Source organism: Cololabis saira, chromosome 23, assembly GCF_033807715.1.
Source record: "Cololabis saira isolate AMF1-May2022 chromosome 23, fColSai1.1, whole genome shotgun sequence".
Classification (NCBI taxonomy): Eukaryota; Metazoa; Chordata; class Actinopteri; order Beloniformes; family Belonidae; genus Cololabis; species Cololabis saira.
In genome coordinates, this window is record NC_084609.1 from 26,380,244 (window position 1) to 26,400,947 (window position 20,704).

The 20,704-nt window shown below is 40.9% G+C and overlaps 1 protein-coding gene across 2 annotated transcripts in view; it reads left to right on the forward strand.

Annotated features, from left to right (window-relative positions):
• Positions 1–5,221, forward strand: part of ano2b (anoctamin 2b) — a 90,031-nt gene extending 84,810 nt beyond the window's left edge. For both annotated transcript variants that reach the window (XM_061714535.1, XM_061714534.1), the window contains one exon: positions 4,201–5,221. In XM_061714535.1, coding sequence (XP_061570519.1) covers positions 4,201–4,566 — 366 coding nt within the window. In that variant the 3' untranslated portion in view covers positions 4,567–5,221. The remainder of the gene's footprint in view (positions 1–4,200) is intronic.
• Positions 5,222–20,704: the final 15,483 nt, after the last annotated feature.

Consider the following 20,704-nt stretch of genomic DNA (forward strand, 5'->3'; position numbering starts at 1 on the left):
TTCAGTCGACCCATTGCAGGTTTAGCGCTGAACTTACTCCTTTCTTTGGCATCAGCAGGGTCTTTGACATCACCGAAAAGTGGGTCAGAAGCTATCTTAGCTTGTCTGTTGATGTACCGTACAAGATCAGCGAAGCCTGCTCTTCTTCTTTCTTTCTCTTGGATGTCGAAAGCTATGACTCTCCATCTTTCACGAAGCCTGAAGGGCAACTTGTTGACAATGGTTCGAAGGTTGCTCGGGCTGTTCATTTCCTCTAGGTACTCCAAGTCATTTATAACATTGTTGCACCCAGTAAGAAAGATGGAGAAGCTGTGAAGGGACTTAGAATCTTCTGCTTTGATTGGAGGCCATTTGACAGCCTTATCAACGTAAGCCACAGCTATTCTCTGTTCATTGCCATAGTGATAAGTCAAGAGCTTTCTTGCCTCCGTGTAACCTTGTTGTGCACTCATGTATTGGCAACTTCTCACCAATTCTCTTGGCTCGCCTGTGGTGAATTGCTCTAAATAGTACAAACGATCTGCATCGTTGTCTGTCCGACTGTGAATGATGTGCTCAAAAGCCCTCAGGAATGGCAGGAACTCAAGAGGATCACCACCGAATTCAGGGACTTTTCGTTGAGGTAAGTTGGCTAGTCTTTGTTGTGTGACTAACATTTCAGTGATATCCTTCTGTTTCAATATCACTTCATCGAGTTCAACTTGCCTAGCACCAGGACGTGTGCCTGCAACATAGTCATTTTCTTTTTTCACTTGCACATGAGGCGTTTGCCTAGCTGGAACATGAGATGCACTGTTATCTGGGATAGCTCGTGGATAGCTAGTCGATTTTGGTCTGACATCTGGACCGTGACGCGGGATGGTTGTAGCTACATGCGTGTTTTTGTTCAGGTATGAATTCATCCCATCTTCCATGTTCTCATATTCTTCCAGAACCTGTAGCTTTGCTGTGGACTCTGCGAGAGCAGTCTCGAAATCTAGTTTCTCCATTTGAGTCTTCATCTGAATTTTCTGAAACTTCAGCTGTGCAGCTAGCTGTGCTTCCATTTGAGCCTCTTGCAACTGCAGTGCTTCTTTTTTGTCAAGTGCGGCTGCACGCGCCAGTAAAGCTGCTCGGTGAGCTTCCTCTTTCTTACGCAAAGATGAAGCATGAGATGACACATTGGATACCCTTGAAGCATGCGATGACACATTGGATACCCTTGAGCGTCTACTGCATACACTTCGCGCTGGGATTGAAGCATGCTTCTGTTGCACCATGGACATACTGTCATCTGGATGCACTTCTTCAGCAGCAGGCTCTTTGGCAGCAGGCTCACTCTGCTGTGTTGTTACACCATCCTCTGAAGCCTCAGATTCAGTTGCAGCCTGTTCATGAGTGTCTTTGAATTGCTGCTTTGCATCTATTATCCACTGCTCCAACGTGGTCAAAAAGTTCTCATACTTGGTGAGATTAGGCTCACTCCAGTACTGCTGGTCAGCTTTTCTTTCCTCTTCTGACAACAGTTCACTTACTGTTTCGTTCACTTCAATAAACTCATTCAATAATTTTGAGTATTCTCGAAGATAATCCTTTTCGACTACAAATGCATTGGAATCATTTGTCATAAGCCTTTCAATTTCCTCTGCTTTGGAGACAAGGCGTGCTAAAACACGTTTTCTTACAGTCATTTGCTTATCAAGCTTCTCTTCCAACGCCTTTGAAGTTAACTTGATCCTTCTTTTAGTGTCTAGCGCGACATTGCCATCCATCTTGTTTCCATCCTTAGACATTTTGAATGGCTATTTATATTAGACAAGTCTCAGCAAACTCTAGCACGCTTCAGAAATCCTACTTAGCTGTCCTTTAATCTTAAAACATGTAGTTTTCCAAAGTAAGATTCAAGGCTTTATTTCCAAAGGCAAACTTGAGCTTCTTCTGAGCTGATATGACTTGCTAAAAATAGCACGTTTCATAAACCGTCTTGTATGGCTTTTTCTCGTGGCTGCGCAGCACGCTTGAAACTTTTTTTTTCTTTTTTTTTTTTTTCAAGACTCAGCCACGTTACTTGGCGTCGGCAATTACAGCGAACAATCATCCATTTTCTTCATTACTTGCAATTCCGAAGCATTGCTTAATTGTTCATTCATAATATGAGATTTTTGTACTCATCCATCATCGTTTGAAGTCGTCTGGAGGTCCGACCATGTGCGCCAAGCCTTTTTTCCTCCGTTGCGCAGCGGACTTTTTTTCCTTTCTCCCGCAGCGGCTTCTCGGTCTTTTTTCTCGCCCTCGGCGACTGTTTTCTACTTAATGTAGTGGCTAAATGTCGTATTTTGATTCTTTAACCTTTCTTCCTTGAGATCCATGCAAATAACCACTCAGTCAGACGGAATAAACGAGTCTACACGTGTTAAAGTTTTAACGACGGTAGAAAACAGTGTGTTCGCCCCGTCTTTTAATAAAGATCTCTCAATTAGACAAACACACAGCAGCTTTTCATTGCTCAGCCTTGGTTCCTATTGGCTATTCATTTTAACAAATTCCAAGCATTAAACTGAATGCAGATTAAACTAAAAGGAAATAATAATGCAATTATAATGCAATCATAGATATTCTATAATAAAGAAATACTAAATATATCCAAAAATAATAACTACATATGATCATAATTACTGAACAGAAAATGGCACCAACAGCTCCTTCTTCACCACGACGGTCCGGTACATCGACCGCATAACTGCGGACACTGCACCGATCCGTCTGTCAATCTCATGCTCCATCGTTCCCTCACTTGTGAACAAGATCCCGAGATACTTGAACTCCTCCACCTGAGGCAGGACTTTTCCACCCACCCGGAGAAGGCACGCCGCCCTTTTCCGATGGAGAACCATGGCCTCGGTTTTGGAGGTGCTGATTCTCATCCCTGCCGCGTCCCACTCAGCCGCAAACTGCCCCAGCACATGCTGGAGGTCCCGGTCTGATGAAGCCAACAGGACAACATCATCTGCGAAAAGCAGAGATGAAATCCTGAGGTTCCCAAACCGGATCCCCTCCGGCCCCTGGCTGCGCCTAGAAATCCTGTCCATAAAAATTATGAAGAGGACCGGTGACAAAGGGCAGCCCTGCCGAAGTCCAACATGCACCGGGAACAAGTCTGACTTACTGCCGGCAATGCGAACCAGACTCCTGCTTCGATCATACAGAGACCGGACAGCCCTTAATAGAGGGCCCCGGACTCCATACTCACTGAGCCCCCACAGAATGGCACGAGGGACACGGTCAAATTCCTTCTCCAGATCCACAAAACACATGTACTGTAGACTGGTTGGGCAAATTCCCATGAACCCTCGAGCACCCTGCGGAGGGTATAGTTGAACCTCGGATTCAGGAGGAACAATGCGGTTTTCGTCCCGGTCGTGGAACACTGGACCAGCTCTAAGAGAAATATTGTCCTAGACAAATCTATCTGATTTAATGTTAACATGATAATTGTGGAGCTTGACGGACAATTGACAGTTCATAGGCACCTGACCCAAAGTTAGATGCAAATCCATCATTGTCATCATCGCACAAGCTATTTCGCCTTTCGCGCACACATCAATTACGTGTGTGTGAAGAGATTCATGTGTAATAGGCTTGAGTGGTTCAAATAACACTAATAAATAACGTGAAATAAACAAAGTTAATGAATGAAACAAATTAATTTAACAAATGAATCACTTAGCCATTATATTGCTGTGGAGGAAGAGAATGTTGCTGACGGGCTGAGGTTCCAATCCCTCGTCTCTCTTCCAAGATGCTCCACAGACACTAAACGATGTTTCTCCAAATATCTGACTGGCCTTGCTTTGTCTTTGTTTTGTAAAGACCTTGTTTGAGGTTTATTTTCCACGTCATTGATTTCCATCTTGTCGCTAGACTACATCCTGATCCCGGAGTGTTTTTTTCAGCCACCCCGCAGCAAAATTCAAACCGCCCGCTCCTGCCAGATTTGCATTGGGTCCGGCGGGAACCAATCCCAATGCAGCCCTCTAATGTGTCTAATGTTTGATTTAAGCTCTGTGTTTATAAATTCTAAAAATACCTTTTTTCTCTAATGAACCCAATAAAAACCTGCTCCAGTTATGTGGCTCCCCAACAGAACCCCGTCTGCCTGTCTTTTTCCATGTGCATCCATGTCCACGTATATTTCCTTCTCTCTATTTCTCCTTTCTCCAGAACCTGGTGATGTTCCTGGGCCTGATGGTGGCCTGGGTGATCCCGGACGTTCCCAAAACCATCTTGGAGCAGCAGAAACGAGAGAAGAAGCTCCTGGTCAACCTGTTCCTACAGGAGGAGAAGGAAAAGTTCCAGCTCATCCAGAGCCTGTTCGTGAAGGACGCGTCCCTGCAGCCCGGCGGGCGAGCGGCCGACCCGGGCCGGGGCCTCCCCGTCCCGGGCCGCTACAGTACTCTCCCCTCGGGCACCGCGGCCGGAGAGGGCCCCCGGGTGAGGTGCCGGGCCGCCAGCTTCAGCCAGTTCAGCGGCAACGCCTCCTCATCGCCCAAGAACCAGAACGAGAACTCAAAGCACACGGCGGTGTGACGAGCGCCGCTTCCATCGTCGGGGGTGTTTCGTCCGGGGCCTCCGGGCTGCAACGCGAGGGACTCAGTCTGTGTACGTCGTTACCCGAGTCTTACGTGTCCCGGTGTGAGTGACAAGAGGAGGGCGGCGAGGCGGCGAGGCGCTCATCACGGCTCAACTCAGCGTCAGAATTTGTGCAGGGCCTGCGACGTCCGCACAGAGCGAGTGGCTCCGCCTCGCTCCTGCTCGCACGACTGTTCACCTGATAAAGTCTTGTTATTTTTACTTTTTGGTAAAAATTCATTATTTAGTGAGGCACAAAAGGCTTCATAGCGTAGAGAAGCAATAATTACTATATTAGGCTAAATAACTGAATATCACAGGAACCTTGAAGAACTTCTGTATTTACTAACAGGTTAAATATTAAGCACTCATGAAGGGACTAGTGAACATTGTGGCTTACCGTTAGGACTGTCTGCTAAGTGTTTCCTGCTTCATGTGCATTCGCTCTTCCTGTTTTTGTTTACAGGTTTTGTAGCGTTTACAACACTTTTCTGTACTTTTTTCCCCTCCTCGGTATAATTCAGGAGTCACTCTGAACAGATTGCAGACCTTACGACGGGCGTACCGTAACTGACGCCCCGGCTGCCGGTCATAATCCATCCATCCCTGATCCTACGTACGTAAAATACGTTGTTTCAGCCACAGCTGCCCAAGCCGGGGTTGTGGGATCTAAAGGTCTGCAAAGACGACCTGGACCCATGCAGACCTTTACCATGACTGCAGAATAAGGTGATCCGACATTTCCGAACCAGTAACTGCAAAGGGAATGGCAGCGAGCTGGAGATGATCTCACCGTGGTTATTGTGAACAAAACAATGAATCACCACACCTGAAGACATTTATCGTGCATAAAACAACTTCAGAGTTTTACTTTTTTATATAACTTTGCAACGTGTTACTGAATGTAGGTCAGTCTGATGAAAATGCAGTAAAATAACTCAAAACATTAAGGCAGCCTGTGCATGCTAGAGTCAAACTGGACTTTTATTCCTGGTCACAAAGAAAAACAAACGCTTTTTTAAAATGATTTTTGGAGTTTCCCCGAGACAGTAGACACAAAAGGAACGATTTCTGCAAAACTGCTTCATACACAGTGAAAGGGAAACTAATTTCTGGGATTTCATCCCATCAACAGACTCCAGGAAAGTTTGAGAGAGCGAGCCGAGGGAATACAGATTTACAGATTATACGGGCGGTAGTTCTGGATGTTTCCACCACCGGCAGGTGGATTGGCGAGCGTCACGGCGGCGTGTAAGAGAGGGATCCACCAGATCAGTCGTGGTCTCCCACTTTGTGCCAAACTCCTTCACGGAATCAGTTACATGATATTTTTCATGAGATTCAGGAAGTCCGGGGAAGTGTGTGTGTGTGTGTGTGTGTGTGTGTGTGTGGGTTGGGATGGGATGGGGTATGTGCATGCATGTGTGTGTATGTGCAGTTAGAGAATTAAATCTCTGAATTACGTAATAAAGTAAGAAAGAAAGAAACAAACCGAGGAGCAGCAGAATGGACCTATGAAGTTAAAGTTGGTTCGCTAAAATGACAACAACCTTTTCTGTTCAAAATCCCAGAATGAAGCCGACGTGAATTTAATTAAAATGTGATGCTGTACAGATTAAACCAAGTAATGTTTTTCTGTTTGATAGGATACATTAAACTAGGAACAAATACCATAAATGATACAAACGTAAAAATGTTTCATATATCGTTTTTTTTTACAAATATCAAGTAGAACCAGCTAATGACTAGTTCTCTAGTTTATATACCATTTTAGTTTGGTCACAATGAATTACCAAGATAAAACATCTGCACAGATCTGTCATGTTCAACGCACGTTTTACAAAAACACAAATGCCTTTGTTGATCATCGTATTTCAGCTCATTGCGCTCCCAGACGTCTCCTATTAGACCAAACTCTACACTCTAATACCTTCAGCTCCGATCGTGGCCTACGCCGGCTGTGACATCATTTCTGTAAGCTTATGCAGTAACACAACGATTTTCCTGCAGTTGCTTTTTTCCCACCAAGATCTTACATAGATGATGGGAGTCAGACCGCTCCAGCACATTCCTACGTGAGGTCAAATCCGTGAGGGAACGTCACGTCACGTGCTCCCTGAACTACGTAATCAAACGTGCTGGATCAATCCCGGCGTTGTTTATTTACATCTGTGCCATTAGGGGAATAAAACGTCTATAAACGGCTTCACCTTTGGGCACGACGCGTTTCTGAACTGAGACCGGAATCTCAACCAGTCCATATCATGATACTACCTCCACATCATCACATCCTCTGCTGCTCTCTTAACCCTCATTCGCCACGTCATCCTTCACCCTGAAAGGGAGCAAATCTGGACTCATCACACTGTGTGATCCTTTCCTCCGACTCCAGAGTCATATCTCTACTTTCCCTAATAAACCAACTTGTTTTTATTTCATTTCGATCAGTTGTCAGTCCTTGAGTTCACTTTTGCTTTTACTTTGAAACATCCTCTAAGTCCGGCTCTTTTAACAAATATTTAAGCGACTTGTCCTCACAAGCATTCAACACTCTTTTCCAGTCACAAGTTTTCATCAGGGTTGATGATTCATGTTGTAATGATGCGTATGACAGCTGTTGTTTTAACTCAGTTGCAGTAGTTCCAGCAGCTGTGTTGCCTCATGAAGAAGAGACTTACATAAAGACGATCACATCCTGGTGTGCACCGCTGGAAAACTGCACCAGTTACCGTGTTACATGTCACATGTCCAGTTATTTGAAACATATTGTCGAAAAACATGTCAACGTGAATATGAGGTGACCCTTCTGTGGTGTTTCTGATGCCTTGTAACTTTGTATTTCAACACTGAAACTGTGCTCATCTAGAACTCAGTCGCAGACTGTTAAACTTTAAGTGTTTTACTACGGACTTTAGGAAATCGTGACAAAGGTAGACTCGTTAGACAGCTTCTGTGGTCCGTCCTTAACTTGAGCTGCTGTACAAATTCCCAAGTCCAGAGTTGTTAGATGGATCTCACTCTTTCTTTTGTGTATCGCTTGTCCCATTATTGTATTATCTGTTTTTATTTAAGTGAAGATTTTGATTGTTTTTGATCAGGACTAGAAATACTCAGAAGGTAAACGTATGAAGCTACGAGACTTTGGCTTTGCAGTCGCTTTGAGAGCAATGTATTCGGATAATCCGACATGTACCGACACGAGATGCTTTTTTTTTTTTTATTAAAAATGTGTCTTTATCTGAGAAACTGATTTCTTTTTCTAGGTTTCCCTACATGCCGACACTCGTTATCACTGGATATTCAGCTCTGACATGAGATTGGAACACATTATTGACCCATAAGTTTGACTGAGTTTGTTTCAAATAACTCTTTTTATTTAGTTTAAACAAATTGTTCCCATCAAGTGTCCCTAAAATACTTTGTGCAACTTTAAAGCTTTTGATTTATCCATGAAGTTTAAACCCCTTTGTTAAGATCTACGTCTCTAAGGTAAATGCGTTAACTAGATACGCCGACATTTTGCTGTCAACCCCCAAGTTTGATACGCCGCCTCTTCTCACAGTCTGACAAAGACCTGCCAACTTAGCATTGTAGCTGGAGGTGCATTCTTACACTGATCTTAAGTGGTAAAATAAACTTAAAATAAAGCTAAAATGTTCTTATTTACAATTTGTGACTGATACACACATCATCAGTGGAAATAACTATGTAAAATGAGGCAAAACGATCGCAGGACCTGGGTTTTGTCTAGGCACCGTTGCTACAGTAGGTAACGTGGTATCATAGAGTTGGAGATGTCAGTGAAGTCTATCATGTCTATCCGTTCATCATCATCTGATGGCAAAGTTAAAGGGGACCTATTATGAAAAACAGGTTTTCTCTTGCTTTAACATGTATAAAGTGGTCTCCCCTCAGCCTGCCAACTCAGAGAAGGAGGAAAGAAACCAAATTCTGCAGTGTCTGTACAGCCGCCCGGATGAGCCATCCAGTGTCATGTGACTTCTACGAGCCATTCAGATTTGCCCATTTTTGTTACGTAACCAAAATGCAAACCACGCCCACAACTATAAAGCCGTGTAACTGCATACGAGCGTCCGACTATCGCGTCGCACTGCGTGACATCAGACGCTCACTGTCCATCTCCCTCCAGCAGCTGCCACTTTATTGAGGTTTTTGTAGTGAAATGAAGAGGAATCATAGAGATAACTTCTCATTTCAACTAACTGGATCAGTCGTTCCTCATCCATGACCGTTTCCTACAGCGCTTTCAACCGGCTTTCAACGCGAGCAAATAGGAAGACACTAGAAGCAGGGCGTCCGACAAATGTTCAGCTCAAAACGATGCGCCGCGTCGCTGCGGCTAGTTAGGAGAGTCCAATAGAAAATAAAGCAATGGAATTGATTTTGTCGCTGACGCTCGCTCGCATCGCATACAATTATAACACAGTGGAACTCCGCCGGCCAGAGCTTCCGCCATTTTTTCGTAGCGGTGTATTGCGTCATTCAGGCAGCCAATCAGCACAGAGCCTCATTGTCATAGCCCCGTCCACTCAGAATCCTGCATAGATAATGAGGTTAGAGAATGGGAAGATAAAGACATGGTTCAGAGGCTGAATTTCTAATTTATTTATCAAAAACAATCAAAAGCTTGTTTTTAAGACATTCAAGGCCTGTTTAAAATAGGTATTAGATGCCATAATAGGTCCCCTTTAAGCATCAGCTGCTGGCCACTGGCTCGTCACCCCGGTGACGGTGGATTTAAAACACAAGTTGTTTCTCAGCTCCAAGAGCGCCAACTCTGAACTTGGCGTATATTTCATACTTGGCGAATACGGATGTACTTTGGAGGACGGGAAGATGCATGTCAGAGTTTCTGTAACTGAAGCAGCAGAGTGCTTGTTCCTGAGATGACATCACAGCTCAGCTAGCAGGCTAACACGTGTTCAAAACATCTGCAAGCATTAAATAACGACTCCAAACATGAATCCAACTGAGAATAGACCGTGGACTCCTCTGGCTACGCTGTACATAACCATGTATGCGATGTGTTTTTAATGGGTTATCCTCCTGTGGAAAAAAAAAGGAAATAACCCTCTCCAAAACATATCTGAGAACATTTTAAAATTGGCTCTATCTTTATAACTTAACCACAAATGTTCAGTTATGACAACTTTATTCTCAGATGAAAACATATTAAATCTACATTTATAGCATAGTGACGCAGTGGAAGTGTGCTGGGCCCATAACCCAGAAGTCCATGGATGGAAACCATCCTCTGCTAGTTAAGAATTCCCTTCTTACATTGCTAATTGCTCCCCGGGCGAAATGACTTGGTTTTTAAAAATGCTCTCTCTTTTGTACAGTAAATGCTTATTGGTAGAAATGCATTCTGGGATACTTTGCCGTCTCAAGTCTAGACTACATGCCAGCCATCCAACTTCCCAAGATTCCCTGCAGTTCCTGCACTGACCACTGGGGGCCGGCTGCCAAGGCGAGTCCATCTCCACTGACTCCCGTGTTAAAACGTCCAACTAGCGAATTTACAGACTCGCTATTTACATAAAACCATTTGGGTCTCAACCGTTTGATTTCACACGACTCTGTGAGGGGTGGATTTTTTTTGTACCACGCCATGAAAATGTATTAAAAATAATGAATTTATTTCTAATATGACTGATTAATAGTCAACTAAGCCAATGGTTAACTGTAATAACTTTCTCACCCATCATCGCCACGCTACCTTGGTAGGGTAAGCCACCAATAATTTGTAGTAACCCAGTATCGGCTGAGAGTCACACGTTCCGCAGTAAACGTTTGGCTGCTACGTGGGCATGTCAGCATGTGAGCTGTCGGACGATATTTACCGTACTTTTTGGACTATAAGTCACACTTTTTTCATAGTTGGGCTGGTCCTGCGACTTATACTCAGTCATTTCACATGTTCTCAAATGTTTGTACACACTGAAAGACATGAGTAAAAATTAACTAAATCCATGAGAGGGCGCTCTAGCCTTGTGACAACCTCCGGTATGTGCTACTCCTGTACCACTGAAAATGATTAGGTAATTTAAACATTAACTTAACCCTTTATAGGGCACTCATTGAAATACTTGGAAATGTACAATTTCAACCCTAGAGTGTTATTGGGGGCTACTACCAGAGTATTTTTCTTTTTTTTTTATTCTTGATGCAAATCAAGGTCAAAGAAGTTACCATATATGGTTCCTTGCCCATCGCGAGTAACATTGTATCTAACACTGAAGTTACCATGTATGGTTACTTGCCCATTGTGGGTGAAATTGTACCCATACATTGGATATGTATAAAAATACAAAAAACACATACAACATAATATTTATGATACTCTCTTCATAGAGATATTAGAACTTTTCTCCATAAATGGTACAATTTGACTTATAGGGCTTCTCTTTTTCTCCATCCATATATTTCGTCCAATCAGTCCAATCACCTCCTGACCCTGAATTAATGGTGCTACTGATATTATGCTATACAAATCTGTGGCAACATCCAATGCAACATCCAATATTTTCTTACCTTATAATGCGCTATTTGTAAAACAAAAACAACCGAAGTATGACTTACTAGATGCACCGGGCATACAGTATGTCTACAAAAAGACACTGTCACTTGAACTAGTTTTGACCATAAGGGGGTGTATTTGTAAAAAAAATACACAAAGTATGGCTTACTGGAGTATCTGGCATATGTCTATAAAAGGTTCCTTAGTCACTTGCACTAGTTTTACCACACAGGGGCGTATGATCATATATATGGGATCACCATTATTCATGCTAACTATTTCATTGATTTCACTAATTCTGCACAAACAACACTTATCTCATCAGTTAGCACCATCATTCAAACACATACTGTGTGAGTGTCATCAACTTAGCATGGTTAGTTTCAGCTTTATGAACCTTTGTGTGGAAGAAGGTAGGAGCAAAAATGTGAATTTTCCCCTTCGGGAAAATCAATGAAGTTCCCGCTTCTCCAGGGCACTGCTGATTGGTCAGACGCCATGATGACACTGTCTGTGACAAAGCATGATCTGTGCTGATTGGCAGGATTAACTCACATGACTTCAACACCTCACTGAGAAGTGTGGGGAAAGTAGTTTTTCATGTCCACTGAAATTACCGTATATGGTAACTCGCCCTATAAATGGTTAAATACAACTGAGAAACTTGCTTACCGGTATAACTTGCTTGTTGGATTCGCCAGCTTGTTATGTTAATTCTGCCTATTCAGCCTCCTATGACCAGAACGTAAGCAGTGAAGGGCTAAGAGATCTTTACTGCATGATATTCAAATGATGAGCAGTTAGTAATGGGACAATTGGATGTGAAAATCCACTTTTTGGACATTAGAATGCCTTTACCACCTCCTCGTCCAGCAAAACAAGGTGTTTTTTTCACCCTTACTGGTGAAAAGAAGCAGTCTGCTCACTCCTCAAGTAAAGGAGCAGACTTGAGCTCAGTCTGGTCCTCCCGGGGTTGGTAGAGGGAGAGCAATGCCCAGGATTGACTTAGGTAGGAGCACTGGGGGATAAAAAAAGGGAAAAAATCAGGGATAAACATTAGATTAAAAAAAACACAGATTTTGCGGATTACGCTGCCTACGAAATCCATATGTGACTGGGATGGTTTTGATGCCGAGATTGTTCTTGTGCGCAAATTTGGTTGTACGGGGTTGAACGCTCGTAATTCTGTGGACTTGCGCAGGCAGACTCGCAGCTCTTTACCCTATGTGTCTTTAACCCCAAGTGTATGGGCTCAAATTAATGCCATAAGTATTTTGTATCTGTAAATAAACTTTGTACTTGTAGAAATATTTTGTGCGTGTGCAAAAAATATTTGTACTTGTAGAAATATTTTGTGCATGTGCAAAAAGTATTTGTACCTGCAAAAAATATTTGCACTTGCAAAAAAAATTTGTACTTGTAGATACAAAGCTACAAACCTTTTTTACAAAAGCTACAAACGTTTTACAAAGCTACAAACTTTTTTTTACAAAAGCTACAAACTTTACAAAGTTACAAACTTTTTTTTACAAAGCTACAAACTTTTTTTACAAAGCTACAAACTTTTTTTTACAAAGCTACAAACTTTTTTTACAACTACGAGTTTTGGCAGTGTTTTGACGTGCCAAAACTAAGAGCCAATCAGCGATCTTTAGCACCGGTTTCAAAGGGTTTCTGGAGAGCCAATCAGATCATTGCATCGCCTACTGACGTCGCCGCCATATTGGATGTGGCAAGACTAATAATAACTAATATGCAAACTAATACAAGTAAATGGACTTATTTTCATAAAGCACCTTTCTACAAAGAAATTTACGTTTTACGTCTCATTTATTCATTCACACACGCACTAATATACTTGGGAAACAGTTAGGCACCAAATATAATATATTTAATTTTCTCAGATGGCAAAAATTAAGAACTTTATTGATCCCACATAGGAGTAATTCATGTTATATCAGCTATAGAGAACAAGGTAGTGCCGAAAAATAATATATATCCCCCCTCACAAAAATAAGAAAAATACAGAAACATATTCTCTCATTAACAAAGCATATTTTACATTCTTTAGACATTACATTACATTTTATCTTATTGTTATTTTATTGTCTGAAAAATGGTTCAAATATGTTATTTTGTTATTTTAATTTTTTTTATTCGTTTTGTTGATAAAAAATTATGTCTCTATTTTTGTGAGGGGGGATATATATTGTTTTTCGGCACTACCTTGTTCTCTATAGCTGATATAACATGAATTACTCCTATGTGGGATCAATAAAGTTCTTATTTTTGCCATCTGAGAAAATTAAATATATTATATTTGGTGCCTAACTGTTTCCCAAGTATACTAGTGCGCGTGTGAATGAACAAATGAGACGTAAAACGTAAATTTATTCGTAGAAAGATGCTTTATGAAAATAAGTCCATTTAGTTTGCAGCCCAGTCTTGCCACATCCAATATGGCGGCGACGTCAGTAGGCGATGCAATGATCTGATTGGCTCTCCAGAAACCCTTTGAAACCGGTGCTAAAGATCGCTGATTGGCTGTTAGTTTTGGCACGTCAAAACAGTGCCAAAAAACTCGTAGTTGTAAAAAAAGTTTGTAGCTTTGTAAAAAAAGTTTGTAGCTTTTGAAAAAAAGTTTGTAGCTTTCGTAAAAAAAGTTTGTAGCTTTGTAAAAAAAAGTTTGTAGCTTTGTAAAAAGTTTGTAGCTTTGTATCTAGAAGTACAAATATGTTTTGCAAGTACAAATACTTTTTGCACATGCACAAAATATTTCTACAAGTACAAATATTTTTTTCACACGCACAAAATATTTTTACAAGTACAAATATTTTTTGCACACGCACAAAATATTTCTACAAGTACAAAGTTTATTTACAGATACAAAATACTTATGGCATTAATTTGAGCCCATACAAGTGGGCAATAACAACGCTGACGCTTCAGCGTACCGAGTGTGGTGAAATACCAGAAGTCGACTCAGCTGATATTACTAAGCTAATTGCTACCTGCTTTCGCCCTGAGCAGTACAAAACTGGGTGTGACCCGTGTCACGACCTCAAACCGCAGTCAAATCTAGAGAAAAGTACTAACTGCAGGCACTCATCACCTAAACCGACTGATCAATACAGCTTGTGCTGTTACCACATCATCAAAAAAATCCAAGACACACAACAGACAGACTGAAAACATCAACAAAAGATTGAGATAAACTAAAACGATGTTTTAAAGCAAGCAAAAAAAATCTGATACAGACAGAAGTCAAACTTTTGCACATGTAAATCAAGATATTAAGTGTTAAATAAAAAAGTGTTAAAGGATGAAATTCTTTTTTGTTTTGTTTTGTTTTCTTATCTTCTCTTTTAATTGTTGTCTTTTACATGTACAAAATAAAAATCAAATCAAAACTCGGCTCTCCCATATTTACTTTTCTATTATCACCATAAATAAGACTGATATTGGAGGCATAAATGCCACTCTACCGTATATACACCAGACATGCTTCAAATCTGCGCTTTAACTTCCAGCTGATGACATCTGGCTACATCCGTGCAGCACAACACATGCTTTAACTCAAGTTTAGCAGAGTACACCACCTTTGAGACACACGTGTAAGTCATAACATTTCCCATAAATCCTAAAAGTACCCCAGACACCAGGCCCAAATATGCCCGGTATCTCAGCTGTCTTTTGCTTTTTTATTAAATTATGTCCCAGTTGCATAATATAATATAGCAGCAGAACCTGCAACATAAATGAGTACGTCAGTGTATGAACTTACAGCTGAAAATTAACGCATGAAATTCAGTGACTACGATGGCGACTCACATTCTGTTTTAACTGAAATAACGGTGACCCTAGTTGCACAAACCAACATCCTGAATGTGGCATGCTGGGATTGACATTTATTGCCGTCTTGGAGGAAAGCTGTTGCACACTAATGACAGATTTCATCAATCAAGAACTACTGTAATTCCCTCATAAAATTCAGACGGCTGTTTGTCTGTATGAACCCACTGAATGAGTCTGACGTTCTAAGAGGATTACGTGGGCTCAGTGTTTGACAGTCGATGTATATTAAAGCCTGTGGTAGGCCCACTTGAAACCCCTGCTCTCAGGGACTGGACGCAGATAAATATTTGGATTTCTAGAGGCTTAACTTTAGTATGAGACATATTCGGACCATAAGCCGATAAATGTGCAAAATCTTCCAAACTCTGGGAAAAAGGTTTCGATTAGAGGGAGGATAAAAGGAGAACTGGGGGCCATAACATTTTTTAAGGGCAATGAGTACAAGAAGATGGAGTGGAGACTGGTTTAGCACTATTTAATCTCATGAAAATATTTGTGTGAATTTCTTATGCAATATTACGCACACAAATACACCGCTTAGACGACTGTTGCATGTTTCTGGATCAACCTCCAAATATCTGATGGAGCCAGTGTCTTGCACCGTAACTCTGCATTTCCTTACCATTACGTAACAAGTTTGAAATTTCCCTTTTGATAAAGATCCATTTTTTTGTTTTACTTTTGCTCGTTAACATGCCAAGTGTTACAAGACATAAGACAAGCAAATCTGCTGTTAATGCTTTGGTTGAGGAGTTCTGCTTTGTTGCAAGATAACCATCTACGGTTTCGGCATAAGAGTTATACGACAGCGTGTATGAGCAATGTAACCCCCCCACATTAAAGAACCCGTGAACTACACTGCAAAAACTCAAAATCTTAACAAGAATATTTGTCTTATTTCTAATTAAAATGTCTCATTTTTAGTAAAGAAAAATCTCATTACACTTAAAACAAGAGTCATTACTGGAAAAAACAACAATTTTCACCTGTTTCAAGTAGATTTTCACTTAAAATAAGTAGAAAAATCTGCCAGTGGAACACATTTTTTTTCTTGTAATGAGAAGATAAATCTTGTCCCACTGGCAGATTTTTCTACTTATTTCAAGTGAAAATTTACTTGAAACAGGTGAAAATTGTGAAATAACAAGTTATTTTTCTGGTAATGACTCTTGTTTTAAGTGTAATGAGATGTTTTGACTAAAAATGAGACATTTTAACTAGAAATAAGACAAATATTCCTGGTAAGATTTTGAGTTTTTGCAGTGTAGCAAGCTATCATGGGAAGTTAACACTTGCTAGTGGGGAAAAAAAAACAGTTTGGTTTGTTTTGCTTTGTTGGAGACCAGCCCTGAGCGAGGGGGTCAAACCCTAGATGACAGAAGAAAGTCATTACCTGCCTCTGCTTTAACCTGCAGCTGAAGCTCAACTAGACATCAGTGGCTGTGTCCTTAACTAGTTGTCAAATCAACCATTAGGGATCAAGTTTACCCTTGTTTAACACACGTGTATCCCACTCTACACCAGAATTTCGTCAAACATACTCCCACTAACACCTTATATAGCCTCCCCGTGGTGTTTCTTATGGATGCCTTGAACGACAGGTTTAAAAGAGACTACTGTACGTTAGTGTACACTTGCGGTTTCTGAAGGAAGTTCGTTTCCAGGGATAACCTCCCAGCCGTTTGCTTTTTCACTGCAAGTTCGCAAAGCGAGTTCTTACCAAAAGCTCTACGGTTCAAGTATTTCAGGACATGCAAGGTAAACTACTTCCAAAAAAAGCACAGTTTAGTGGGTTAGGTAGTAAGAACACAGCCAAGTTAATCACATGCTAACTGATGGTGATGTTTAGCCTGATGTGTTGATTTTATTTTTGTGACAGCATTTACTCATATTTTGCAAGCCTTCATGCCGCAACCACATTTGTTCCTCGCCAACAGAAGGAAATTCAGTTTTTGTCTGGAGAAATTGTAGTTTACCATGAAAAGCAGGTTTAAAAATAGCAAACATTTATTGTGAAGACACCTCAAGTCGGACGTAGGAATGTCTCTGGAAACAAGTCTCAAATAAATAAATTAAAAAAAATAAGTCTCGGGGAGAAACCAAAGCAGACGTTGCTGCTGATGTTGGCACCATCCAAGAAATGTTGGCATCTTCCAGGAAACACTGGCATCGAACAGAAACAAGTTTGGCTCCAATCTGACTCTGTATTTTATAAACCATATTTAGAAGCCGTATGTCTATTTTAAGTTGCCCTGGACTCACATTTGCAATTTTTATTCAGTGAGGGCATAAACAAAACAAAATAGCTAGAGTTTAGAAAAGCTCACGATGTTCAGACAAACAGAAAAAGTGAAAAGTTGAATTCAGTCTCAGAACTGTACAAAACAATGAATCTGAGCCTTTTCTAATCCAAATGATTCACTCTACAGAGATGTATCTTTTTAAACATAAAACAAGGATTTAAACTCCCTGCTTAGACACAAATAGAAAAGCGCCACAAGATGCCATGTGGTGCATTTCTATTGTTTCCATTTCTTTGTGTGTTTGTCTTGCCTGCTTCTGGCTAATTCTTGTCTTGCCCTGATTTGTCTCAACTCTACATTAACTGCCAATTCCTTGAGAGTAAAGGTTTAAGTTCCCCAAAGATACAAAACAGGATTTAATATGGATTCCATGAAGTCCAGTAATCAGGGTTTCTAGTCTTTTTTAGTCCAGCTTTTGTTGGGTTTATTTAAAGTGGAAAATGTAAGTGTGGACTTTTTGCCAAGAAAGAAAAAGGTGAATGAGGATCTGTGAATATGCTATTGGGACTCACATCAACCACATCAACCTCTTTGTCTTTTTTTTCTTTACTCCACTCTGCTATGCAATGACATGTTCTAATTGCCATGAATGTTTGCACTAGAGAGTGATCCTCAAAAGGACAAAGAGCTAACTATAAAGGCTGAATAGTCAAAATCCTGTTCACGGTCTGTCATCCCAAGAGCACAAGGATTTTGATTATACTTGACCAGACATTGCATTGGAATTTTGGGCCTGATGATGATATTCATAAGTGCACAAGAACACTTGTAAAAACCATAATTGGCTGATAAACACCCCAGGTCAAGTGCCATCTTTTCAACAAAAGAGAAACACACCAAGTAGTTTCTCCTCCCTTTTTCTGCTCATTCGTGTTTTAGTCAGACAACTTTTTTCAAGTTTTGAAACACTTTAACTGCAAAACATACTTAGATTTGGTGTTTAGGCTCCGTTCAGACATTGTTTATCAGGCTTGCACATAAATACAGGAGTGTAGGACCAACCCCCCTTTGAATGGGAGCCCACAGGTGGAGGCCTGGGTGGATTTACAGTAAGAGTAACAGCGAGTTTGGTAGGTGAGGCATCCAAAGAGATCGAAGAACAAATACTTCTCTTCCCTTATATGGGTCAAAGAACAAATGGGGTAATTGGAGCGAACCATTCGGAGGGGTAAATGTAAGCCAGCACACTGCAGAGGTTGCCTGCCTGAAATAACTCCCGGGGTTGTTTAGCCTCTCTTCTCATTAGCTCTGTTGTTTATGTGGAATGCAAATAAGCTGTTAAACACCTTAATGATGGGTTTTTTCCCCAATCTTTTCCGTGAAACATATGTGCTGTCTGACTTTGCTTTTGTGACACTTTCAGTGGTATTTGGCAGGTTTCAGGAAAAAATGTTGGGACATACTATAATATTGATGGCTGATTTTGCTCATAATACCACTTGGGACGGATTGAAAACATTGTATGGACACACTTACAAGGTTGAGAACATTCACTTGCATTCATGGAGGACTTTGATAAGTAATGTTTTACTGGCCATGCATGGATGTGACCACTGGTGTCTCAAGAGCAAAGGTGAAGGCCACACACAAAGCTGGGTGTCTCAGACTCACTTTGCTAATTAGACATCTGCTGTCCATAGATGTTCTACGCAGCAGATATCTAGTCTTGTTTCAACAGGAAATGCACAGGATCAAGATAGTTCATTTAAAATGCTCCATCAAGTGTCCCAGCTATGCACATCCATCTAGTTCACCAAACTGGAATTCCTTAATTTTGAATGTCTGCAATTAGATTTACATGTTGAAGCAGGCTAAAACATCTGCTATCGAAAAGATGTGTGCAATAAAACTTTTGCCATCCTAACAGGTGTGAGAAAAAAAAATCTTTACACAAACCTAGAGGAGGCCTGGCGGGCTTAAGCAAGAACACCTGCTTGAACTAATGCTGTGTGAGGAAGACGAGCGCCCGAAGAGCTCCGAACCATCAGTTCAAACACTATTAGATAAACACACACAAGTAAGTCATAAGTAAGTCAAATAAAGAGATTGAAACTATAAAAGGTAAAACTGGCTTACTCAACAGTGGAAGCCGTAATGTCATCACTGAAACAGTGACATGATTTGATAGTAACAATGGTTATAACGGTTAGAATTTTCATTAGGTAATTTGGCATTTACCTTGTTTCACATGATATAAGTCCAAAGACATTTCAGCCAATAAAACTGAGATCCACTGGAAACACAATCAGGAAAGTTTAACGTGGCCACATCGCTAACATGTGCTTCATCAGTTCTCTTTGTCTGATTTAACTTCTTTTATTAACAGATGAAAGCCTGATTCCGTCAGAGAGGACTAAAATCTCTGATATGATGTCATAACTGAACAATATTGACAGATGTAACATTTACAAACGCATCAATAATACAAATAGAGATACATATAGGTGTGCACATACAGATGGGAGTACATATACGTAAGGAGTACACACAGCGAAACATACATACAGAAGGGTATGATATAGATAGGTAGATGTATACTTCTACTACAACTACAACTACTACTAATAATGAAAATAAAGAAAGTAAAAATAAATAAATAAAGGACATACACATATATCAAGCTGTACCAGATACACTCGACGGCCACTTTCATAGGTACACCTTGCTAGTACCGGGGTGGACCCCTTTTGCTTTCAGAACTGCTTAATCCTTCCAGGCAAATATTCAACAAGGAACTGGAAACATTCCTCAGAGAGTTTGGTCCATATTGACATGACAGCATCTCGCAGTTGCTGCAGATTTGTCGGCTGCACTTCCATGATGGGAATCTCCCGTTCCACCACATCCCAAAAGTGCTCTATTGGACTGAGATGTGGTGACTGTGGAGGATATTTGACTACAGTGAACTCATTGTCATGTTCAAGAAACTAGTCTGAGATGATTCTTTATGACATGTTATCCTGCTGGAATTAGCATCAGAAGACGGTTCACTGTGGTCATAAAGGGATGGACATGGTCAGCAACAATACTCAGGTAGGCTGTGGTGTCGACATGATGCTCAGTTGGAACTAATGGATCCAAAATGTGCCAGGAAAATATCCCCCACACCTTTACACCACTACTATTTCAATTTTCAATTTCAATTTTATTTATATAGTGTCTAATACAACAGATGTTGTCTCTAGACGCTTTCCAGAGATCCAGAACATGAACATAAACCCCCGAGCAGTTATTACATAAACAATGGCAGGTAAAAACTCCCCTAGTGGGAGAAAAGCCTGAAGCCAGCCTGAACCATTGATTGGATGGATCCATGCACACATAAATGGATTAGATTTTTATCATGATTTTCTTGGACACTCAAGAGTATTTCACTTTTTCATTCACTACTATTTTA